Genomic DNA, 19,372 nt, shown 5'->3' with positions numbered 1-19,372 from the left:
ATAGGGAGAGAATCCTGAGTAGGTTTCATGCTGTCAGTGCACAGCCCGACAAGGGGCTCTATCCCATGAACTGAGATCATGACTGGAGCTGAAATCAAGAGTCAGATGCTTAACCGAATGAGCCACCCAGGTGCCCCTAATGAGGTGACTCTTGACAGGCTCCTGGATAGGTTCAGGATGAGGGCTAGTCAACAGCAAGATGAAGCCATGATTACAAGCTTGGAACTTTCAGCCCCACACATCCTCTGGAGATGGCAGAGGGGCTGGAGAGTGAGTTAATAATGGATAATGCCTATGTGATAAAGCCTTCATAAAAATCTCTAAACTTTGGTTTTAGAGAACTTCTAAATTGGTGAATACATACCCATAAGCCCTGTGTACCTACCTCTTCATCTAACTGTTCATCTGCATCCTTTATTATATCTCTTATAATAAAGTGGTAGACCTAAGTGTTTCCCTGAGTTCTGTGACCTGTTATAGCAAATTACTGAACCTGAAGAAGGGTGGTTAGGAATTCCTTCTTTATAGTCAGATGGTCAGAAATACAGATGACAACCTGGGACCTGTGACTGACATCTTAACAGGGGTGGGTAGTCTTATGGGACAGAACCCTTAAGTTGTGGGGTCTGTGCCAACTCCGAATAATTAGTTATAACTGAATTGCAGGATACTTAGTTAGCGTTTGGAATTGGCAAGTTGGTTGGTGTGGGAAAACCTCCCACACGTTTGGTGTTAGAAGCACTGTAAGTAGAGGGTACAGTGGTTTGCCTTCATTAGTATAAAACTACTGATTTTTATAGGCTTATATTTTATCTTATCTTCTCATTATCAGTTTCTTTTTGTTGTGAAAAATTATAATCATAAACATAATTAAACACTATACCACAATGAACTTCAGTACACATCATCCAGCTTCAAAATTACCAACATCTGCCAATCTTGTTTCATCTAAACATCTATTTTTCTTCTGTTCTTAGATTATTTGAAAGCACATTCCAGACTTCATACTTCACCTACAAGTATTTCAGTATGTATAGCAGATAATTATTTTTACACATAACCACGATGCCAAAAATTCAATGTAAATTAGGAACATGTGCCAAAGTCTTTTTTGTTGTCAGCAAGTCAATAGGTCTTCTATAAATCTATTGGGCTCTTACAGAAAAAGTGCTTAAAATAAACAGAGTAAAGAATAACACACTATTTCTACCAGATTAAGAAGAAAAAATTGTACTTTGTCTCTATAATTTTGCCTTTTCAAGAATTTAATATAATGAATCATACACTATGTAGCCTTTTGCTTCTGACTTCATTCACTTAACATGGTATTTTTGAGAATCAACCATGTTTTTGTAAGTATCAGGAGTTCCTTCCTTTTTCCTGCTGAAAAGTATTGCATGGGTGTTACAAAATGTTGTTTTATCTATTCATCAGTTGATGGATATTTGTTTCCATTTTTTGACTATTATAAATAATGCCTCCATGAACACTGATGTACGAGTCTTAGTGTGGACATACATTTTTATTTTTCGTGGCTAGATATCAACGAGTGAAATTTGGGGGCTCTATGGTCAGTGTGTAACTTTTTAAGAAAATGCCAAACTGTTTTTCACAGTGGTGGTACCATTCGGTCTTCCCATCAGCAATGTGTGTCTGTTCTAGTTGATCCAAATCCTCACCAACACTTGGTATAGGCTATTCTGTTAGTTTTAATGGTTTAGCTCATTGACTTTCATTTTCTAAATAGATTATATTACATACAGATAACAATAATTATTTTTTTTCTTACTGCTCTGTCTAGAGCCTCTAAACTACTAGCAAATAATATCAATAACTGTGGGCATCTACAACTTGATTTTTATTTTAACAAATGTTTCCAATATTTTACTGTTAGGATCTCACCACATTTGCATTTTAGTCACATTAGGAAACGTCATATTTTTAGTAAAGCCAGTTTTTACCACGTATAGATAACTGAGTTTTTATCAGGTGTTATTCAGCATCTACTGTGATCTTCGTATGCAATGAACTAAACTAATACATTTCTTAATGCGAAATCATCCTTATGTTTGTGAAACATCTCTGATTAGATTTGTTTTGATTCACTACTTGGGTTTCTTCTTCTATACTTCTACATTTGATTTACTAAAATTTACATCAATATTTTTTCAATATTTATTTATTTTTGAGAAGGAAGAGAGACAGAGAGACACAGAGTGCAAGGGGCGGGGGGGGGGGGGGGGAGGGGAAGAGAGAGGGAGACACAGAATAGAAGCAGGTTCCAGGCTCTGAGCTGTTAGCACAGAGCCCGACACAGGGCTTGAACTCACAAACTGAACCATGAGATCATGACCTGAGCCAAAGTTGGACACTCAACCAACTGAGCCACCCAGGTGCCCCTAAAATTTATATCAATATTTTAGGTGAATTTGGTCTAGAAAAGCATCTCCCAAACTATATTCCATGGGAAGTACATGTTCCTAGGGAGGCAGGAGAACCACAACAAAACCCCAATCCTCAATTTCTTCTAATGTAAAATAGGTGTAAATAGATATAAAGAGATATAGATGGCTTAAGGTACCATTAGGAAGATTGAATGAGATAATGCCCATAGTTGCTTAACCAGTAAATGAGCTAGGATTTAGCCAGGCCAGCATCAATCATTCTGGAGATGACTACACTCTGTTACATCTATTATTAAAAGAAAATTACATATATGGAGGAAAAATAAAACTTCTTGCAACAATTTAACAAGCAGTAACAATTTAGTAGAGCCAGGGATTTAGATTTTTAATTCTGCAACCCAACAATAATGGATTCTCCCTTTATAATGAACCCTTTCAAAGGAATTCTTCAAATCTGGACAAGAAATTAGCCTACCTGAGTGTGATTGATGGTTACATGGTTGCCAGGAAGAGGTGACTGACGCTCTTTCTCTTTACTGTGCCGACTGCTCTGTTTACTACGTTGTAGCTGCTGCCTCAGTTTGGCAATCTGCTTTGGGGAGGGGGGAGAAATAAGATGAGAACAACAGTGAATACCAGTTTTTAAGTACTTCTTATTTTAATTTTTGGATGCTGGTAATTTTTTCCTCAAAGGTTTCAAGAAGAGATAATATTTCACTGCAAAGATTTATTCTTCTACATTTTTAAGATTAAAACTATTGAAAATAAGAGGTACAAACTTCCAGTTATACAATAAGTAAGTCACAGGGATATAAAGTACAACACGGGGAATACAGTCACTAATATTGAAATCATTATGTTTGGTGACAGAAAGTAACTAGACTTTTCGTGGTAATCATTTCATAACGTATAAAAATGTTGAATCACTATGTTGTACAACGGAAACTAACATGTTAACTACACTTCAATAAAATGTATGCTATGAATGCTTCACTTGCTCAATTGAAATAGTGTTTTGGTAAACATGCAGACTAAATTTTTCCAGATTATTTCAGATTTTACACCAAGTATCTTTGTACACCAAGTATCTACCTCTTTAAACACTTTTTATAAGGCAAAAAACTAGTGTTTCACATGCTAATTAAAGTCAAAGCCCATATATTAACATGGAGACCACATTAGTTTCTAAGTTTCCATCTTACATAAACAAAACACTCCTGGTTTAAAACACTAAAATTTTCAATCTTTTCATGGTGAGGAAAATCCAAGCATTTAGTATTAGTAACTTCCTAGTACTGAATATCTTATTATACATTACTCTTTAGTCACTCAACTTTAATTTTCCAGCTCAATTGAGATATAATTGACATATGATGTTGTCTAAGTTTAAGGTACAGAACATGTTAATTTGATACATTTATATATTGCAAAATGATGCCACCGTAGCATCAGTTAACACATCTATCCTATCACAAAATTACTACATCTTTTTTTGGGTGAGAACAGTTGAGATTTACTCTCTTAACAGCTTTTAAATATATAATACAATATTATTAAGTATAATCAAAATGCTACACATTAGATTCCCAGAACTTATTCATCTTATAACTGGAAGTCTGTACCTTTTGACCAACTCCAATTTCCTCTACCCTTCAGCTCCTGGTAACTACCATTCTACTGTTTCTGTGAGTTCAATCTTTACAGAACCCGCATACAAGTCATATCACATAATATTTGTCTTTGTCTGCCTCACTTATTTCACTTAGCATAATGCCTTCAAGGTTGATCCAGGATGTTACAAATGGCAGGATATCTTTCTTTCTCATGGCTGAATAATATTACAGTGGAGATACACACACACACACACACACACACACACACACACACACACACTCTCTCATACTACATGTTCTTTATCCATTCATTTGTTGGTGGACACTGGCTATAGTCAGAAAACTTTTAAAAAACAAATGTAACTTAGACTGTATTCTCCTAAGTGGAATGGTAACATTCCCAGGCTTAAAAGAAAAGTCATTATTACCATATGGCTTGGAATTCATTAAACTACTGGTATTTACCCAAAAAAAATATAAAAACACTAAGTCAAAGGGATACATGCATCCCTACTTTCATAGCAGCAAAACTATGGAAGCAGCCCAAGTGTTGGTAGATGAATGGATAAAGATGTGGTATACACACACACACACACACACACACACACACACACACTTGAATATTATTCAACCATAAAAAAGAATGAAATCTGGCCATTTGCAACAAAATGAATGGAGTTAGAGTGTATAAGGCTGAGCGGAATAGGTCAAAGAAAGACAAATACCATATAATCTCACTCATGTGGAATTTAATAAACAAAACAAGTAATGGAAAAAAGAGAGACACAAACCAAGACATAGACTCTTAGTATAAAGAACAAAAACCGATGGTTACCAGAGAGGAGGTAGGGATGGGGAAAATAGGGGATGGAAATTAAAGAGTACGTTTATCAATATGAAAAAAATAGTAAAATGATTTTTAAAAGATAAGACCACGTTTGCAATCAAACGGTGCAGTGCCTGGCACGTGATAAGGTTCTGCAGGATTGAAACCTGTGCCCATTTCTGGTTTGCAGCGATGGCCCCACACAAAGTTCCTTGGAATCATCTGGGAAACTAAAAACCAAAAAACCAAAAAAACCCAAACTCACAAAATCCTGACCAACACAGATTCATTCCTGTGCCTGTCCCAGATCAATTTTTGTGGTTCTGTATAGTTTCTATGTGTCAGCATTTAGGAGCCCTTGTTCCAGAGTATTTGAAGTTACAAAAATGCAGCCACCAGACCCATCTCTAACTGCATGCAGCTCATCATGCCAATATTTAACAGCAGATTCTATCATGCCAGCCTAGCACTGCAAAACACTGTCCTTAGAATTTACTGTGGCAGAATAAATTTCCTCGAAATTAAACATAATCTCAAAAACTGAGACATAAGTATTACCAGGAGGTAAATTTCAAACAGAAAACAATTTATATTAAACAACAACCTGGGGGCGCCTGGGTGGCGCAGTCGGTTAAGCGTCCGACTTCAGCCAGGTCACGATCTCGCAGTCCGTGAGTTCGAGCCCCGCGTCGGGCTCTGTGCTGACTGCTCAGAGCCTGGAGCCTGTTTTCGATTCTGTGTCTCCCTCTCTCTCTGCCCCTCCCCCGTTCATGCTCTGTCTCTCTCTGTCCCAAAAATAAATAAACGTTGAAAAAAAAAAATTTAAAAAAAAAAACAACAACCTGGACAGAACTCAAAATACCTAATATATTTTAGATAACATATAATCTGCTTCAAATATGCCAGACCAGGAATAAAATATTCCTAAGCATTTTAAAGGGAATAATTAGCAATTTGGGGGAAGTTATAATACTGGTATTATTTTCTTTGTAGAAAAGATGACATCAATCAACTAACAGTTATTCCTTAAACACCTAGAAGCAAGCCCAGTTTTATGTTACCTACTTAAGCAAAGTGTAAATACAAAAGTAAAGTCTGCAGAATATATTGATTTCCTCAAGGACATAAAGCAAAAATACAATGTATTTTAATATTAGCTAAATGCTTTCCTTGAATAACCATGGCAATAAAAAGCGAAACAGAGAGTTGCTGTTAAAGCCTAAACCACTCAAAGGGAAAAGTATATATAGGTTGCTAGAAAAACTTATTTTTACCTATGGCAAATAGAAGAGAAATAGCATGGAAGCAAATAAAGCACCTAGACAAAGGAATAGTTTATATCCTTTCTTTTATATTCATATCCTTAAATTCCTTTAGTTTTTTTTTAATTTTTTTTAACGTTTATTTATTTTTGAGACAGAGAGAGACAGAGCATGAACAGGGGAGGGACAGAGAGAGAGGGAGACACAGAATCGGAAACAGGCTCCAGGCTCTGAGCTGTCAGCACAGAGCCCGACGCGAGGCTCGAACTCACAGACCGTGAGATCATGACCTGAGCCGAAGTCGGATGCTTAACCAACCGATCCACCCAGGCGTCCCAAATTCCTTCAGTTTTTAAAGCTCTCTGTAGCTTGTAGACCTCTCACACAACGATCTTGCAAAGATATACAAGCAAGATGGTCTATGTTAACGTTTGAGTTCCCTGCTCTCTGTTGAAATGACATGATTTTCTTCTAGAGAACATTAATTTTCACAAGAAAATGAATCAAAATTAGTAGGTAATCATTATAAATCAGAAAAGATTATTTTCTATGATAAAAAATAAAAAGGATTTCAAATTGTACAAGTCACTTAATTAGGAAAGAGGTAGAAAATTAAGTGTTTTCTGAATATTAATGATGTTTCAGTGCTGTTTCAAAACCAGCAAGAGCTTGTATAGAAGAGCCCATAATGCCTAGAGATTAATCAAGGCAATTTGTACTTTTTCATTTTTAAAATAATCTTTAGGGGCGCCTGGGTGGCGCAGTCGGTTAAGCGTCCGACTTCAGCCAGGTCACGATCTCGCGGTCCGTGAGTTCGAGCCCCGCGTCAGGCTCTGGGCTGATGGCTCAGAGCCTGGAGCCTGTTTCCGATTCTGTGTCTCCCTCTCTCTCTGCCCCTCCCCCGTTCATGCTCTGTCTCTGTCTGTCCCAAAAATAAATAAACGTTGAAAAAAAAATTTTTTTTTAAATAATCTTTAAAAATTAACAAACAAAAGCAATCTGAAAATTGATCAGTCCTAAATCACTCTATTTTAAAGGCCTTGAGATAGCAACATAAGCCAGAAAAAATTTTGTTCTCAACAGCCTTAACAAACCCCTGAAAACAAAGAGCATCCATCATGGGTACCTATCTTACTTTGCCTGGAACACCCAGTTAAACTGTGTAACCTTACAGCTTTCACACAGTACTGTTCATCTCAGGATATTATATAGCTATGCTCTTGTTTACAATTCCGTAGAGATTAGGGTAAAAGGGAGCTCATCTTCCTAAATATATATACTCAGATTACAAATTTTAGTCAAGACCTATGTAAAATGAAAGCAAGATGCCGTTAAGTCCTCCTTCGCTTCAGAGTAAGGCGGTTCCTGTGTTGTTTACAGCTACATTCAGTAGAGGGGCAGACCTGTGTCACAACTATAAACACTCTCACCTTCCATAGTCGGGCTTAGAATTTCCCTCTCCTTTTCCTTTGATGCTCAAGAGCCCATGGCCATTTGTAGCCAGTAGAGAGTAGACATTAGAACCAGCGAAGAGTAGACACAAAGTCGTGTCCATGAGGAAGGGGCAGAAGGAAAGTGCAATCCCCTCTCCCCACACACAAACACACATACATCCCACCTCATCCATAGCTCTGAAGCTCTGCCCAAGACAGCCTCTCAAGGCCTACATTCCATCAATTGCACGGAAGCTCCTGGTCCTCACTTTGATGAACTCGCCCACCCCAGTCACTGTGATGAAATGCCTACCAACCTTCATTTACAAAAAGGGCAGTAAATTGTACTGACTGGATTTTTTTTTTTTTTTTTAAGAGAGAGAGCACGCACACACACACAGTGGAAAAGGGCAGAGAGAGAGGGAGAGAGAGAATCTTAAACAGGCTCCATGCCCGGTCAGATCCCAACATGGGGCTGGATTTCACAACTGTAAGATCATGACCTGAGTTGAAATCAAGAAGTCAGACGCTTAACCAGCTGACCTTTACTGACTAGACTCCCCTTACTGACTAGATTTGAACTAAACTATAGATATATCTGATTTTGTGTTTCTAAATATTCATTAGCTATGCTGTGGCCTTATGAAAGAAATTAAGAATGGGCCTTGAGGGTATTATGCTAAGCAAAATAAATCAGCCAAAGAAAAATACTTTTTCATCTCACTTATATGTAGAATCTTAAAAAAATTCATACAAACAAAGAACAGACTGGTGGTTACCAAATACAGGATGGGGTACGGAAAATGGGTGAAGGTAAGTCAAAGGGTACAAACTTCCAGTTACAAGGTAAGTAAGTTCTGGGATGTAGTGTATAGCATTGGTGACTACAGTTAACAATACTGTACTGAAATCTCAAAGTTGCTAGGGGAACAGACCTTAAAAGTTCTCACTACACACGAAACAACTATAATTATGTGAGGTGATGGATGGGTTAACTAAGCGTATGGTGGTAATCATTTTGCAATATATCCATATATCAAATCAGTACACTGCATACGTTAAACCTACACAATATCATGTGTCAATTATAACTCAATAAAGCTGAAATAAAAAAATTTGAGGAGAGAGGAGTCTCTTTAAACATAAAAGGGGTTTCAAGCATATGAGCTCCAAAGTTTAAAAAAGCTAGGGAATAATGACCCTGAGTCACAAAGAAGAAATTATAAGCGTAGGGGCGCTCGGGTAGCTCAGTCGGTTGAGTGTCCAGCTTCGGCTCAGGTCATGATCTCATGCTTCATGGGTTCAAGCCCCGCATCGGGCTCTGTGCTGACAGCTCGGAGCCTGGATCCTGCTTCGGATTCTGTTGTCCCCCTCTCTCTCTCTCTGCCCCTCCCCCACTAATGCTGTGCCTTTCTCTGTCTTTCAAAAGTGAATAAACATTAAACAAAAAAAAATTTTTTTAAAGAAATAAGTGTAGAGAGAAGAATTAGCATAAATACTCACAAAAAAAATGACTTTTGTGAAACTAGATGAAGACAAATCAGAGAATGGCCTTACTTAAAATCTGAGAAGAATACATTTTATTGTAAATTTCTGGAAACCTAATTAACGTCATCCCTACCTACTCATTTGCTATTTTTGTCTGGTTAGTTTCCCCTACTATTGTTAACATTTAAAAACAAAATAAAACAAAACTCAGCCTCAGGAGACTTGTTGAGTACCTTCACCTCAGATACTGAAAGGGAGAGAAATATTTCTCATGATGAATTCTACTCTACCATAGGGCAGGGAAATGAGAAATCTTAACCAGTAGGAAAGGAAGCAGGATCTGAGGGCTTTGGGAAGAGTAGGGAAAAAAATGAGAAGAAAAGTATAAAACCAGGAAAAAGGTGCTCTGCTGCTTGCTTTTATATAAATTATGTCATTCATTTTTTTAATAAAAGCATACAAAATAGGTACTATCACTGTCCCATATTATAGGTAAGGAAACTGAAGCAGAAGGTTAAAAAGCTTGCTAAAAGTCACACATTTAAGGGGTGAAAGAAATACTTGAACTTAGGAAGTAGAATTCCAGAGTCTTCTCTTTTAACCACTATTCTACACTGCCTAAAGACACAAGTTAATAACTTACAGGAAGACAAGAGAATCTTACAAAAAATTAACAACAGCTACAAAACAATTACTAAAGATATTAACCCAGCAGATTTTTCTGAAAATATAATGTGGAAAGTTAAGAACTTCAAGCTGTCATTACCTTTTATATGAAAAAAAAAAAAAGGAGTATGTGACAAACTTGTTCACAAACATCAAGTGTCTCAAAACAAAGGTTCTACAGTCTAAAAACAAATTTTACATATTACTCCTTTGTCAGTGTTCAAAGGAATTAAACATGCAACAGTATCTAATCTAACACAAAAATAAAAATTTGGAATTTCTTTTGACCTTTCCATAAATATGAATAATTACAGTTATTTTCCTATGTTTTTAATTGCCAAGAGGCAAACCCTAATGAGCTAATTGCTATTCATTCAGCCCCATGAAATGAACACAGGCATATGCATGCACACACATACATACATAAAGAACTCACATATATGCAAACACGTCCACAAGCATAGGGAGATGTCACCTGCACGTACATCAAGCCTTGCATGCCCACAGACAGACATGCTTGCCCACATTCAGACTCACACAAACCCACTAACCCAGGAACAGAGATACTCCCACACTCAGATTCATCCCCAGAGATACAGCTAGCTTTGGGACTTTTATGCTAATAATCTGTAATACAGAATTATATTTACAGCTACCACTAAGGCATATTTGTTAACAGAGGCATATTAATAGCAATACCAGACTAACATTTAAAAAAACATTTATTTCACAAACCCACTTGGATCTCATAAATTTATTATATCTATTTTATAGATGAGGACACATTCTCAAAAATAAAGTACCAGAGTGCCTGGGGTGGCTGAGTTGGTTAACCATCCAACTCTTGATTTCAGCTCAGGTGACCATCTCACTCTACATGGGATCGAGCCCCTTGCATTGGTATTCTCTGTCTCTGTCTCTCTCAAAAATAAATAAATGAACATTAAAAAAAATAAAATACCTTTCCCCATGTAATACAGCTAATAAATGGCAGACCCAGTCCTTTAGCCTTTAATTTATAACCTCTATTACCTACCAACGTGGCTGAAAGTAATTCTATGTTAATGTTCAACCGCAAGTAACTACCAGTCACTATGTATTGGTTTATAACCTCAACTGCTTTGTAAAGTAACTTCCTTTCTTAATGTTGAAGATATTGCAAGATATGAGACTGAAGTAAAGATGGACAAAAATTTGAAGAAGCTACTAACATACTAACCTACTGATCAGTGTTCTATTTTTTTTTTTGACAGTTTGTATGACCTTAAAAATTCTTCCTATTGGAGTCAATTTTAAGTAATGAAAAGATTACAAAACATCCTTATAATTCAATTTTATATGGATTTAGACTTTATTAGATAAATATTTTTATTTTTTAAAAGTTTATCACATAATTCCTTTGAGTTCAAAGGGATAATCAAAATTCTTCAGACTATTATCTTTTAGGTCCAGAGAAAATATTATTGCAATTATTTCCCCCTAGTATAAGATAAAAAAAAACTAATACCAAAAATTAAGAAAATGTTAGGGCAGAAGGCATATAAAGAAACTTTTATTTTCCTTACTTAAGGGGTGGCTCAGTCAGTTAAGCGTCTGACTTCGGCTCAGGTTATGATCTCATGGTTGGTGATTTCGAGCCCAGTTTCAGGCTCTGTGCTGACAGCTCGGAGCCTGGAATCTGCTTTGGATTCTGTGCCTCCCTCTCTCTCTGCCCCACCCCCACTCACACTCTGTCTCTCTTTCTCTGAAAAATAAACATTAAAAAAACTTTTAAAAAAAGGAAGACCACATCAATAATATCTATTTATCACTGTTTGAACAGATGTGAGAAATATCCCTAATCATTTCATTTACTGCTTCAGATGGCTCCATCTAAGAAAAACTATCCGACTAATGAGAAAAGCTTATTGGTGAGATCAGGAAGCAACCCATTCTTTTTCCTTATCTCTACTGAAGAACTTAAGAACAGCAAACCCACCTTTTTTTTAATTTATTTTTTTAATTTATTTATTATTATTATTTTTTTTAAGTGGCTCCACACGCAGCACAGAGCCCCACAGGGTTTGAACTCAAGGACCCAGAGTTCAAAACCTGAGCTGAGATTAAGACTCAGATGCTTAACCAACTGAGCCACCTACATGCCCTATCCTATATGTTTCAATTTATCAAATTCACAAATAGTAAAATTAAAATCAAAACAACAATACAACAGTATTATTTCTTTCTTGGAATGTCACCATTTGGTATTGGGATAAAGGGCAGATTTGCTAACTGCTTACTATAAAAATAGTGGATTCCCCAAACTCTGTGTTCCTCCTCTGTAATGTGATCTACTGTATGTGTAGGAATACATTTGGGCTCTCCCCATCACATGGGACTTAGTGTTCAGGGGAAATACGGTAAACTTGATGGTCTTGATACTTGCTGTGCTGGGAATAACAAAGGCCACTGTCTCTAATCCAGGCATCTCATGCCTTCTGCCAGCATCCCCAAAATAGTAAAAGGCTAATTTATTACACTCTAAGTAGGAAAAAAACAAAATCCAAGACCTGAGAGGGAATACTTCCTCTTTTGCCTCAAATAAAGAGAAAGAAATTTTAATGGAACAACTTGGAAAGATCAATTTATGTTCCCCACAGATAAGAGGGCACAATGGACATTGATATCTGACTCTTATTCCAAATACTGAAAATGTTGGGCTAGGATGATAGTGATTTACTGTTGCATTAGAATCAGCCTAAACTCCTAAACACTAACCAGAACTACCCCCCACCCCCCGCCAAAAAAAAAAGTATGAGAGTTTACCAGGAACCACTTAGGAAAATCTGAGTGCCAAGAGTCATCGTGCAGAGTTGTCTTTGGTTTTAAGAGGGGGCCCACCTACTTAGAAAGGTGAACCGAGTCAGCAGCTGAGACAGTGAATGTTATTTCTACGATTCTAGAGGCTAAGAACACAGTAAAAGATTCACAAGCCCACAAATGCAGAACGGTAGATAAGAGATGTATAGCAACAAGGGACCCCATGAAATTACTCTACAAAACAAAGTCAGTTTTAAGAATCTGTCAAGCCCAAGAAATGTAAAGACATCTTATTCCCCTTACCTTTCCCTCTCTCCCAAGCTCCAATTCCAGAGGAGCTAGGAGAAAGTAGCTAGAACCATAAAAGCAGCCGGAAGCTTTGACTATTTTAGTAAGTTAGAAAGCATGCTCATTCAAAGGGACCACAGGACTGTAACAGTGATCAGATTCCAGTTTTGCACCACGAGCAGGAGATGAACTTCTCTCACTCAATAAGGAGAGTGGGAATTAACATAAAGTCTTTTTTTTGATTAGCCCTTAAAAGTCTTAGTTGGTTTTCTAATATGTAATTATTTCTTTTGGATTTCTATATCCCTTACACACTATTGGGCATACAATCTTATTCCTATGATGTTATTCCATCAACAAATGCATTGCCACTAAACACTGAGGATGTATGGTGAAACATATCTGAAAGATTTACCTCTCTTCTCTTTTACTCTACTAAATGTATATAAATGAAGTATTGTAAAAAGCAATGCTAATTATATCCTTATCATTTAGTTAACAGACTTCTTGAATTCTAGTTATGCTTTATAAATTAATTTTTAAACTGTGTTTTATAAGCAGGAAACCACATTTCTAACAAGTGGAAAAGTACATTTGTACACTTGCTTAGTTTGTAAAATCTAAATAAAGGTTGGGTTGACAACCCTCCAGCAAACATAACTCAAAGGAGGAAAAGTCGTCTTTTCATGAAAGAAATGCCTCACTTGGATTCATTTCCTTAACATGAACATAATACATTACTGTATACTTGTATCAGTTGTAATTTCTGATAGATGTATTGAAACTGATTGCCCTTTCTATTGTAGGTAATGGGCTTTTCTTTCCTAATTGCAAGAGTGTGTGTGTGTGTGTGTGTGTGTGTGTGTGTGTGTCCTTAATCTACAATTTGATTATACTATACCTAAAGGTGGAAATTTTTTTTTTTTGTCCTGGTTAACCTCCTTGGAACTGGTGGGCTTTTTCAATTGCTGTCCAAATATAGCAGACTTTCAATCTTTAAAGAATTTCTCTTCCCTGATGCTTACAGGATATTCTTACTTCCTGAACTCCTAACTCAGTCTATTTTCCATGTTTCTTAACTTCTCTTTCATGTTTTCAATCTCTTTATCTTTTTGTTCTATATCTGCTCTACCAGACTGGCAATTTTCAGTTGAGAGTTTTCATTCACTAATTCTCTCTTCTGTTATGTCAATTTAATCTACCAAAGAGTTTTTTATTTTTAATTTCACCAACTTTTGTTATTTACAGAATTTGCAATTGGTCCTTTATCATTCTGCTTGTTCTTGTTTACTCCTTTTCTTATTGTAAGTTACCATTTCATTTGAAATTCTTAAACATTCTCATTTTTAAGTGCTTTTTTTGAGAATGTATTCTCTTTCTTCGGATGTCAATCATCCTATTAAGTATGTCTGCTGTCACTTATGGCAACAGATTTCTTTACATGTCCTAAAATACTTGTTTGCAACCACACCTTACGTGGAAGTTTTATTCATTGTGAGCTCTTTCCTGCCATGTTGTTTCATGCTTGCTCAGACTATCCATCCCCCTGGAGTTGCATAGCTCCAGAGTAGGTCTTAAATTAGAAAGATTGGGGCTTTGGTTCCACATGGGTAGAGCTCTATTCCAGATGCCACATCCACACAGAACATATGGTTACTATTTCCATTTTTGCATAGCTGCCTCTTTGGCCCACAGGAAAACACCAACAGTGTCAGGTGGAGTTATTTCAGGTCTACTTTTATGGCCTAGAAACATGGTCCCACCTCCCTGGTTTATGCAGACAGCCCAGTTCCAATCTCCTACCATTTGCAAGACACACTTGGCATTCTTAAAATGTCTAGCAATCTATACTCTCTTAAACTTGGCTTAAACACCCACTTTTTAAGCTCTGGCCCACATGACCCAGGTTTCTGAGAGCCAGACAGCATCAACATCCACTCATTACTAAGGGTTTCCTGTCTATTCATAGTCTGCAGGGGTTTTCTTTGTCTCAAATATAACTAGAATACAGTTACTTATTTCTCTGAAAGTTTTTCACATTGCATTCTCATAAATTTAAAGCAAAGAGGAGGCAGATTATACAGGTGCTTTCACTGACATTTTAATCTGCAATCCTGTTGCAAATTGTGTGAGGGGGAGAGTATGATGTGACTCAGGAAGAAAGGATGTGTGCTACATTTGACTTTGATCCTAATTCAAAAAAGCAGGTCAAAAGCTATTTTTTAAAAACATAATTTTAGTAGCATGTAACTTTAAAAAATACTACTTTCAATAGTAGTTTTGGCTTTTCAAAATTTTCTCAAATTCCAATTCTGTCACATATTATAACTATTCTTATTTTCACTTTTTGTCTTTACCAACGAATTCTTATCATTTGCTAGCTTCAGTTATATACCATATAGCACTTAATATCTTCCTGATACACCATGGAAAACCCACCAGCCTTTTGTATCTATTCCTTTTTGTTTTTTTCATCTCTACTGAGGTATAATTTACATTGTCTTAACTTTATTCACTGTAAGGGTAAAACTCAGTAAGTTTCAATCACTATGTAGAGCTGTACAAAAATAATCACAATGCAGTTTTGTAACTTTTTCATCACCCCTCAATTGTGCCTTGAGTCTTATTTGTAGCCAATCACCACTCCTCCAGCCCCACTCTCAGCCACATGCAACCACAAAAGAACTTTCTCCCTCTTCTTTAAATATGCCTTTTCTGGCATTTCAATCATAAATGGAACCATATAATATGTAGTCTTAATCATCTCGCCTCTTTCACTTAGCAGGGATTGGGAAGCCATAATCTGTAGGCCAAATCTAGTCTGCCATGTATTTTTGTAAACAAAACTTATTGGAACATAACCAGGTTCATTCTATATTGTCCATGGCTGCTTTCACACTACAAGAGGAGAGGTGATTAGTTGCAACAAAGATTATATGGCCCACAAACCCCAAAGTATTTACTATCCGGCCTTTTACAGAAAAAACTTGCTGATTTGACTTAGTAAAATATTTTTGAGGTTCATTCACATTGTAGTATGTATCAATAGTCAGTACATTATTCCTTTTTTATTGCTGAATAGTAAGTTATTGCATGAAAAACCACATTTTGTCTATCTACTTACCAACTGATGGATATGTGGACATTTTCTAGTTTTTAGTTGTTACGAATAACTCTGCTATAAACATTTTGTGTACATGTCTCAATCCAGACGTGTGTTCTCACTTTTCTTACAGATTCCTAGGAACTGAATTGCTGGGTTATATGCTAAGTTTCTGATTAACTTTAAAAGAAACTGGAAAACTGTTTTCCAAAGTGACTGTCCCATTTTATGTTCCCAAGAACATTTGAGGGTTCCAGATTCTCTTTATCCTTGCCAATACTTGGTATTGCCTGTCTTTTAAATTATAATCATTGTAGGGTGCCTGGGTGGCTCAGTTGGTTAAGTGTTCAACTACTGGTTTTGGCTCAGGTTATGATCTCACAGTTCTAGGAGTTTGAGCCCAGAGTCAGGCTCTGCACTAAGTGCTAAGCCTGCTTGGGATTCTCTCTCTCTCTGCCTCTCCCATTATGTGCACTCACTCTCCTGCTCTCTCAAAATAAATAAACTTAAAAAAAAGAATTAAAAAAGATTTCAAATTATAAAAATTGTATTGACTACATAGGTGGATTTTATGGTTTAAATTTGCATTTGCCTAATGACTAATGATGCTGAACACTTTTTCATGTGGTCATTTGTCATTCACCCTTTTATCTTTGGTGAAACACTTCTATTCAACTGTCTTATCCATTGATAATTTGGGTTGTCTTCCTATTATTGATTTGTAGGAGTTCTTTATATATTCTGGATATAAGCTTTGTCAGATATATGATTTGCTAATATTTCTTCCAGTCTGAAACTTGGCTTTTCAATCTCTTAGTGGTGTCCTTTGAAGTGTAAATATTCAATTTAATGAAGTTCATAAAGGTTTATTTCTGGATTCAAAAGTTTATCCATTTATCTATGTGTCTTTCTTTTTGCTAACTTCATCAATGTGAGTTTATAAGAAGTACTGAAATTGTGTAATGTTAATATTCCAAATTTCCTGTTTTCAAAAATATTTCGGCCATTCCAGGTCCTTTGCGTATCTACATGTATCTTAGGATTAGTCTGTCAATTTCTACCAAAAATAAAAAACATGGAATTTTAATAGGGATTACGTTGATTCAATTTGGGAAGAATTATCACCTTAATATTAAGTCTTCCAATCAATCCACTGAACAAAGTAAGTCTATTTATTTAAAGCTTCAATTTTGTCCAGCAATGTTTTGTTGTTTTTAGTGTACAAATTTTGCACTGCTTTTGTTAAATTTATTCCTAAATATTTTCATCTTTTTAATACAACTGCAACAAATTGTTTTATTATTTTTTGGACTGTTCTTATATAGTATCTAGACATAGAACTGATTTCTATATGTTGATCTTATATCCTGCAACCTTCCTTGCTGAACATGTTTACTACTTCTAGTACTGTATTTGTATATTTCCTAGGAGTTTCTAAATATAGTTTTTACATTTTATCTGTGAATAAAGGCAGTTTTACCACTTCCTTTACAATCTGGATGTCTTTATTTTTCTTGCCTGACTGCACTGTCTAGAACCTCCTATGCAATACCGAATAAAAGTGGTTGACAAGGAGACAGTGAATGACACTGCCTTCCTCCTGATCTTAGAAGAAAACATTCTGGCTTTTCACCACTAAAATGAATGAATATGAATATGATAGAGTGCCTGGCTGGCTCAGTCAGTAGAGCACGCAACTCTCGATATCAGTGTTATGAGTTCAAGTCCCATGTTGGGAGTGGAGACTGCTTTAAAATGTTTTTTTTTTTTTTTTAAATGTTTATTCATTTTTGAGAGACAGAGAGAGACAGAGCATGAGCGGGAAGGGGCAGAGAGAGAGAGGGAGACACAGAATCCAAAGCAGGCTCCAGACTCTGAGCTGTCAGCACAGAGCCCGACACGGGGCTCGAACTCATGAACTGAGAGATCATGACCAGAGCTGAAGTCCGACGCTCAACCGACTGAGCCACCCAGGTGCCCCTGGAGACTGCTTTAAAGAGAAAATATGTGAATATGATCTATAGGGTTTTTTTTGTTTTTTTTTTTGTTTTTTTGTTTTTAACAAAAGCCCTTTATTTATTATTATTATTTTTTTTTTTTTTTTTTCCCTGTCTTGTTGAGATTATTTTTTTTGTGAATGGGTGTTGACAGTTTGGTAAATGCTTTCTCTAACTCTACTGAGATGATTATATGGTTTTATTCTTTATTTTATTAATGTAGTGTATTACATTAATTGAATTTTGGATCTTAAACCATCTTGGAATTTCTGGGACAAATTCCCTTTGCTCATGGTATATTATCTGCTTCATATGTGGCTGAATTTGATTTGCTAATATTTTAAGGATTTTTGCATCTATGTTCAAGAGAGATACTGATCTGCCATTTTATTTTCTTGAGATGTCTTTGGCCTGGCTTTGAAGTCAGTTAAATTGGCCTGACAAAATAAACTGGGGGGTGTTGTCTTCTCTATTTTCTGAAAGAGTTTGTGAAGAATTAACATTATTTCTTCAAATATTTGATAGAATTCATCAAATCTGATCTTGGGATTTTCTTTGTGGGAAGATTTTTCATCCTCATTCCATTTCTTTACTTTTTTAGAAGTGTATGCATGTTTTCTAGTCTTAAATCAGTCTTTGCAATTTGTCTCTTTCTAGTAACTTGTATCTAAGAGTTCATCCATTTTACTTTAGTTTCCACACTGATGACATAAAATTCATTCATAATATTCCTTTATAATACTTTCAAGTTGTGTGAAGTTGGTAGTAATTTCACCTCTTTCACTGCTGACTTTGCTAATCATTATCTTCTTTTTCTGGTCTAGCTAAAGGTTTATCTACTTGGTTCTTCTTTTCAAAGAATAAACTTCTAGTTTCACTAATTTTTCTCTAATATTTTATGTTCTGTTGGTTTCTGCTATATTCTTTATTAACTCCTCCCTTCCTTCCTCTGCTTGCTTTTGGTCTGCATTGCTCTTTTTCTACTAGTTTCTTAAGCTTAGAAGCTTAGGCACTGATTTAGGAACTTCCTTTTTCCTAGATATGCATTTAAAGGTATAAATTTTCCCTGAAGCACTGCTTAATCTGCACATATAAAGTCTAAGGTGTCTTTCTGTTTTCATTCATTAAACATTTTAAAATATTTTAAAATGCTTTTAACTGATAAATATTTGGGGCTTTCAAAGATTTCTGTTACATGATTTCATCTTTTGCACTCAATGAGACTTGTTTTATGGCCAAGCATATTGTCTAACCTAGAGAATATTTAAAATATGTTTGAAAAGAATACAATCACTGGGTGGAGTCTTCCATATATGTCATTTAGGTCAAGTTGATTGGTAATGCCAGAATCTTTTATCCTCTTATTTTGTGTCTACTTAGTTGTTCTATCAAGTATTAAGAATGGGGTGTTGGAATCCCCAATTATTATTGTAGACACTTTATTTCTCCTTTCACTGTTTCACTTCAGGCATTTGTAAGCCACTGGTGTGGA

The 19,372-nt window shown here is 36.0% G+C and overlaps 1 protein-coding gene across 1 annotated transcript in view; it reads right to left on the bottom strand.

Annotated features, from left to right (window-relative positions):
- The window catches only part of GLCCI1 (glucocorticoid induced 1), a 148,513-nt gene that overhangs the window by 26,119 nt on the left and 103,022 nt on the right, over nucleotides 1–19,372 (bottom strand). Inside the window, exon 5 of the mRNA XM_032592498.2 lies at nucleotides 2,881–2,997. Within this exon, the coding sequence (XP_032448389.1) occupies nucleotides 2,881–2,997 (117 nt within the window). The remainder of the gene's footprint in view (nucleotides 1–2,880; nucleotides 2,998–19,372) is intronic.

This window comes from Lynx canadensis, chromosome A2 (genome assembly GCF_007474595.2).
Source record: "Lynx canadensis isolate LIC74 chromosome A2, mLynCan4.pri.v2, whole genome shotgun sequence".
Lineage (NCBI taxonomy): Eukaryota > Metazoa > Chordata > Mammalia > Carnivora > Felidae > Lynx > Lynx canadensis.
This window is presented reverse-complemented; position numbering and strand designations above follow the sequence as displayed.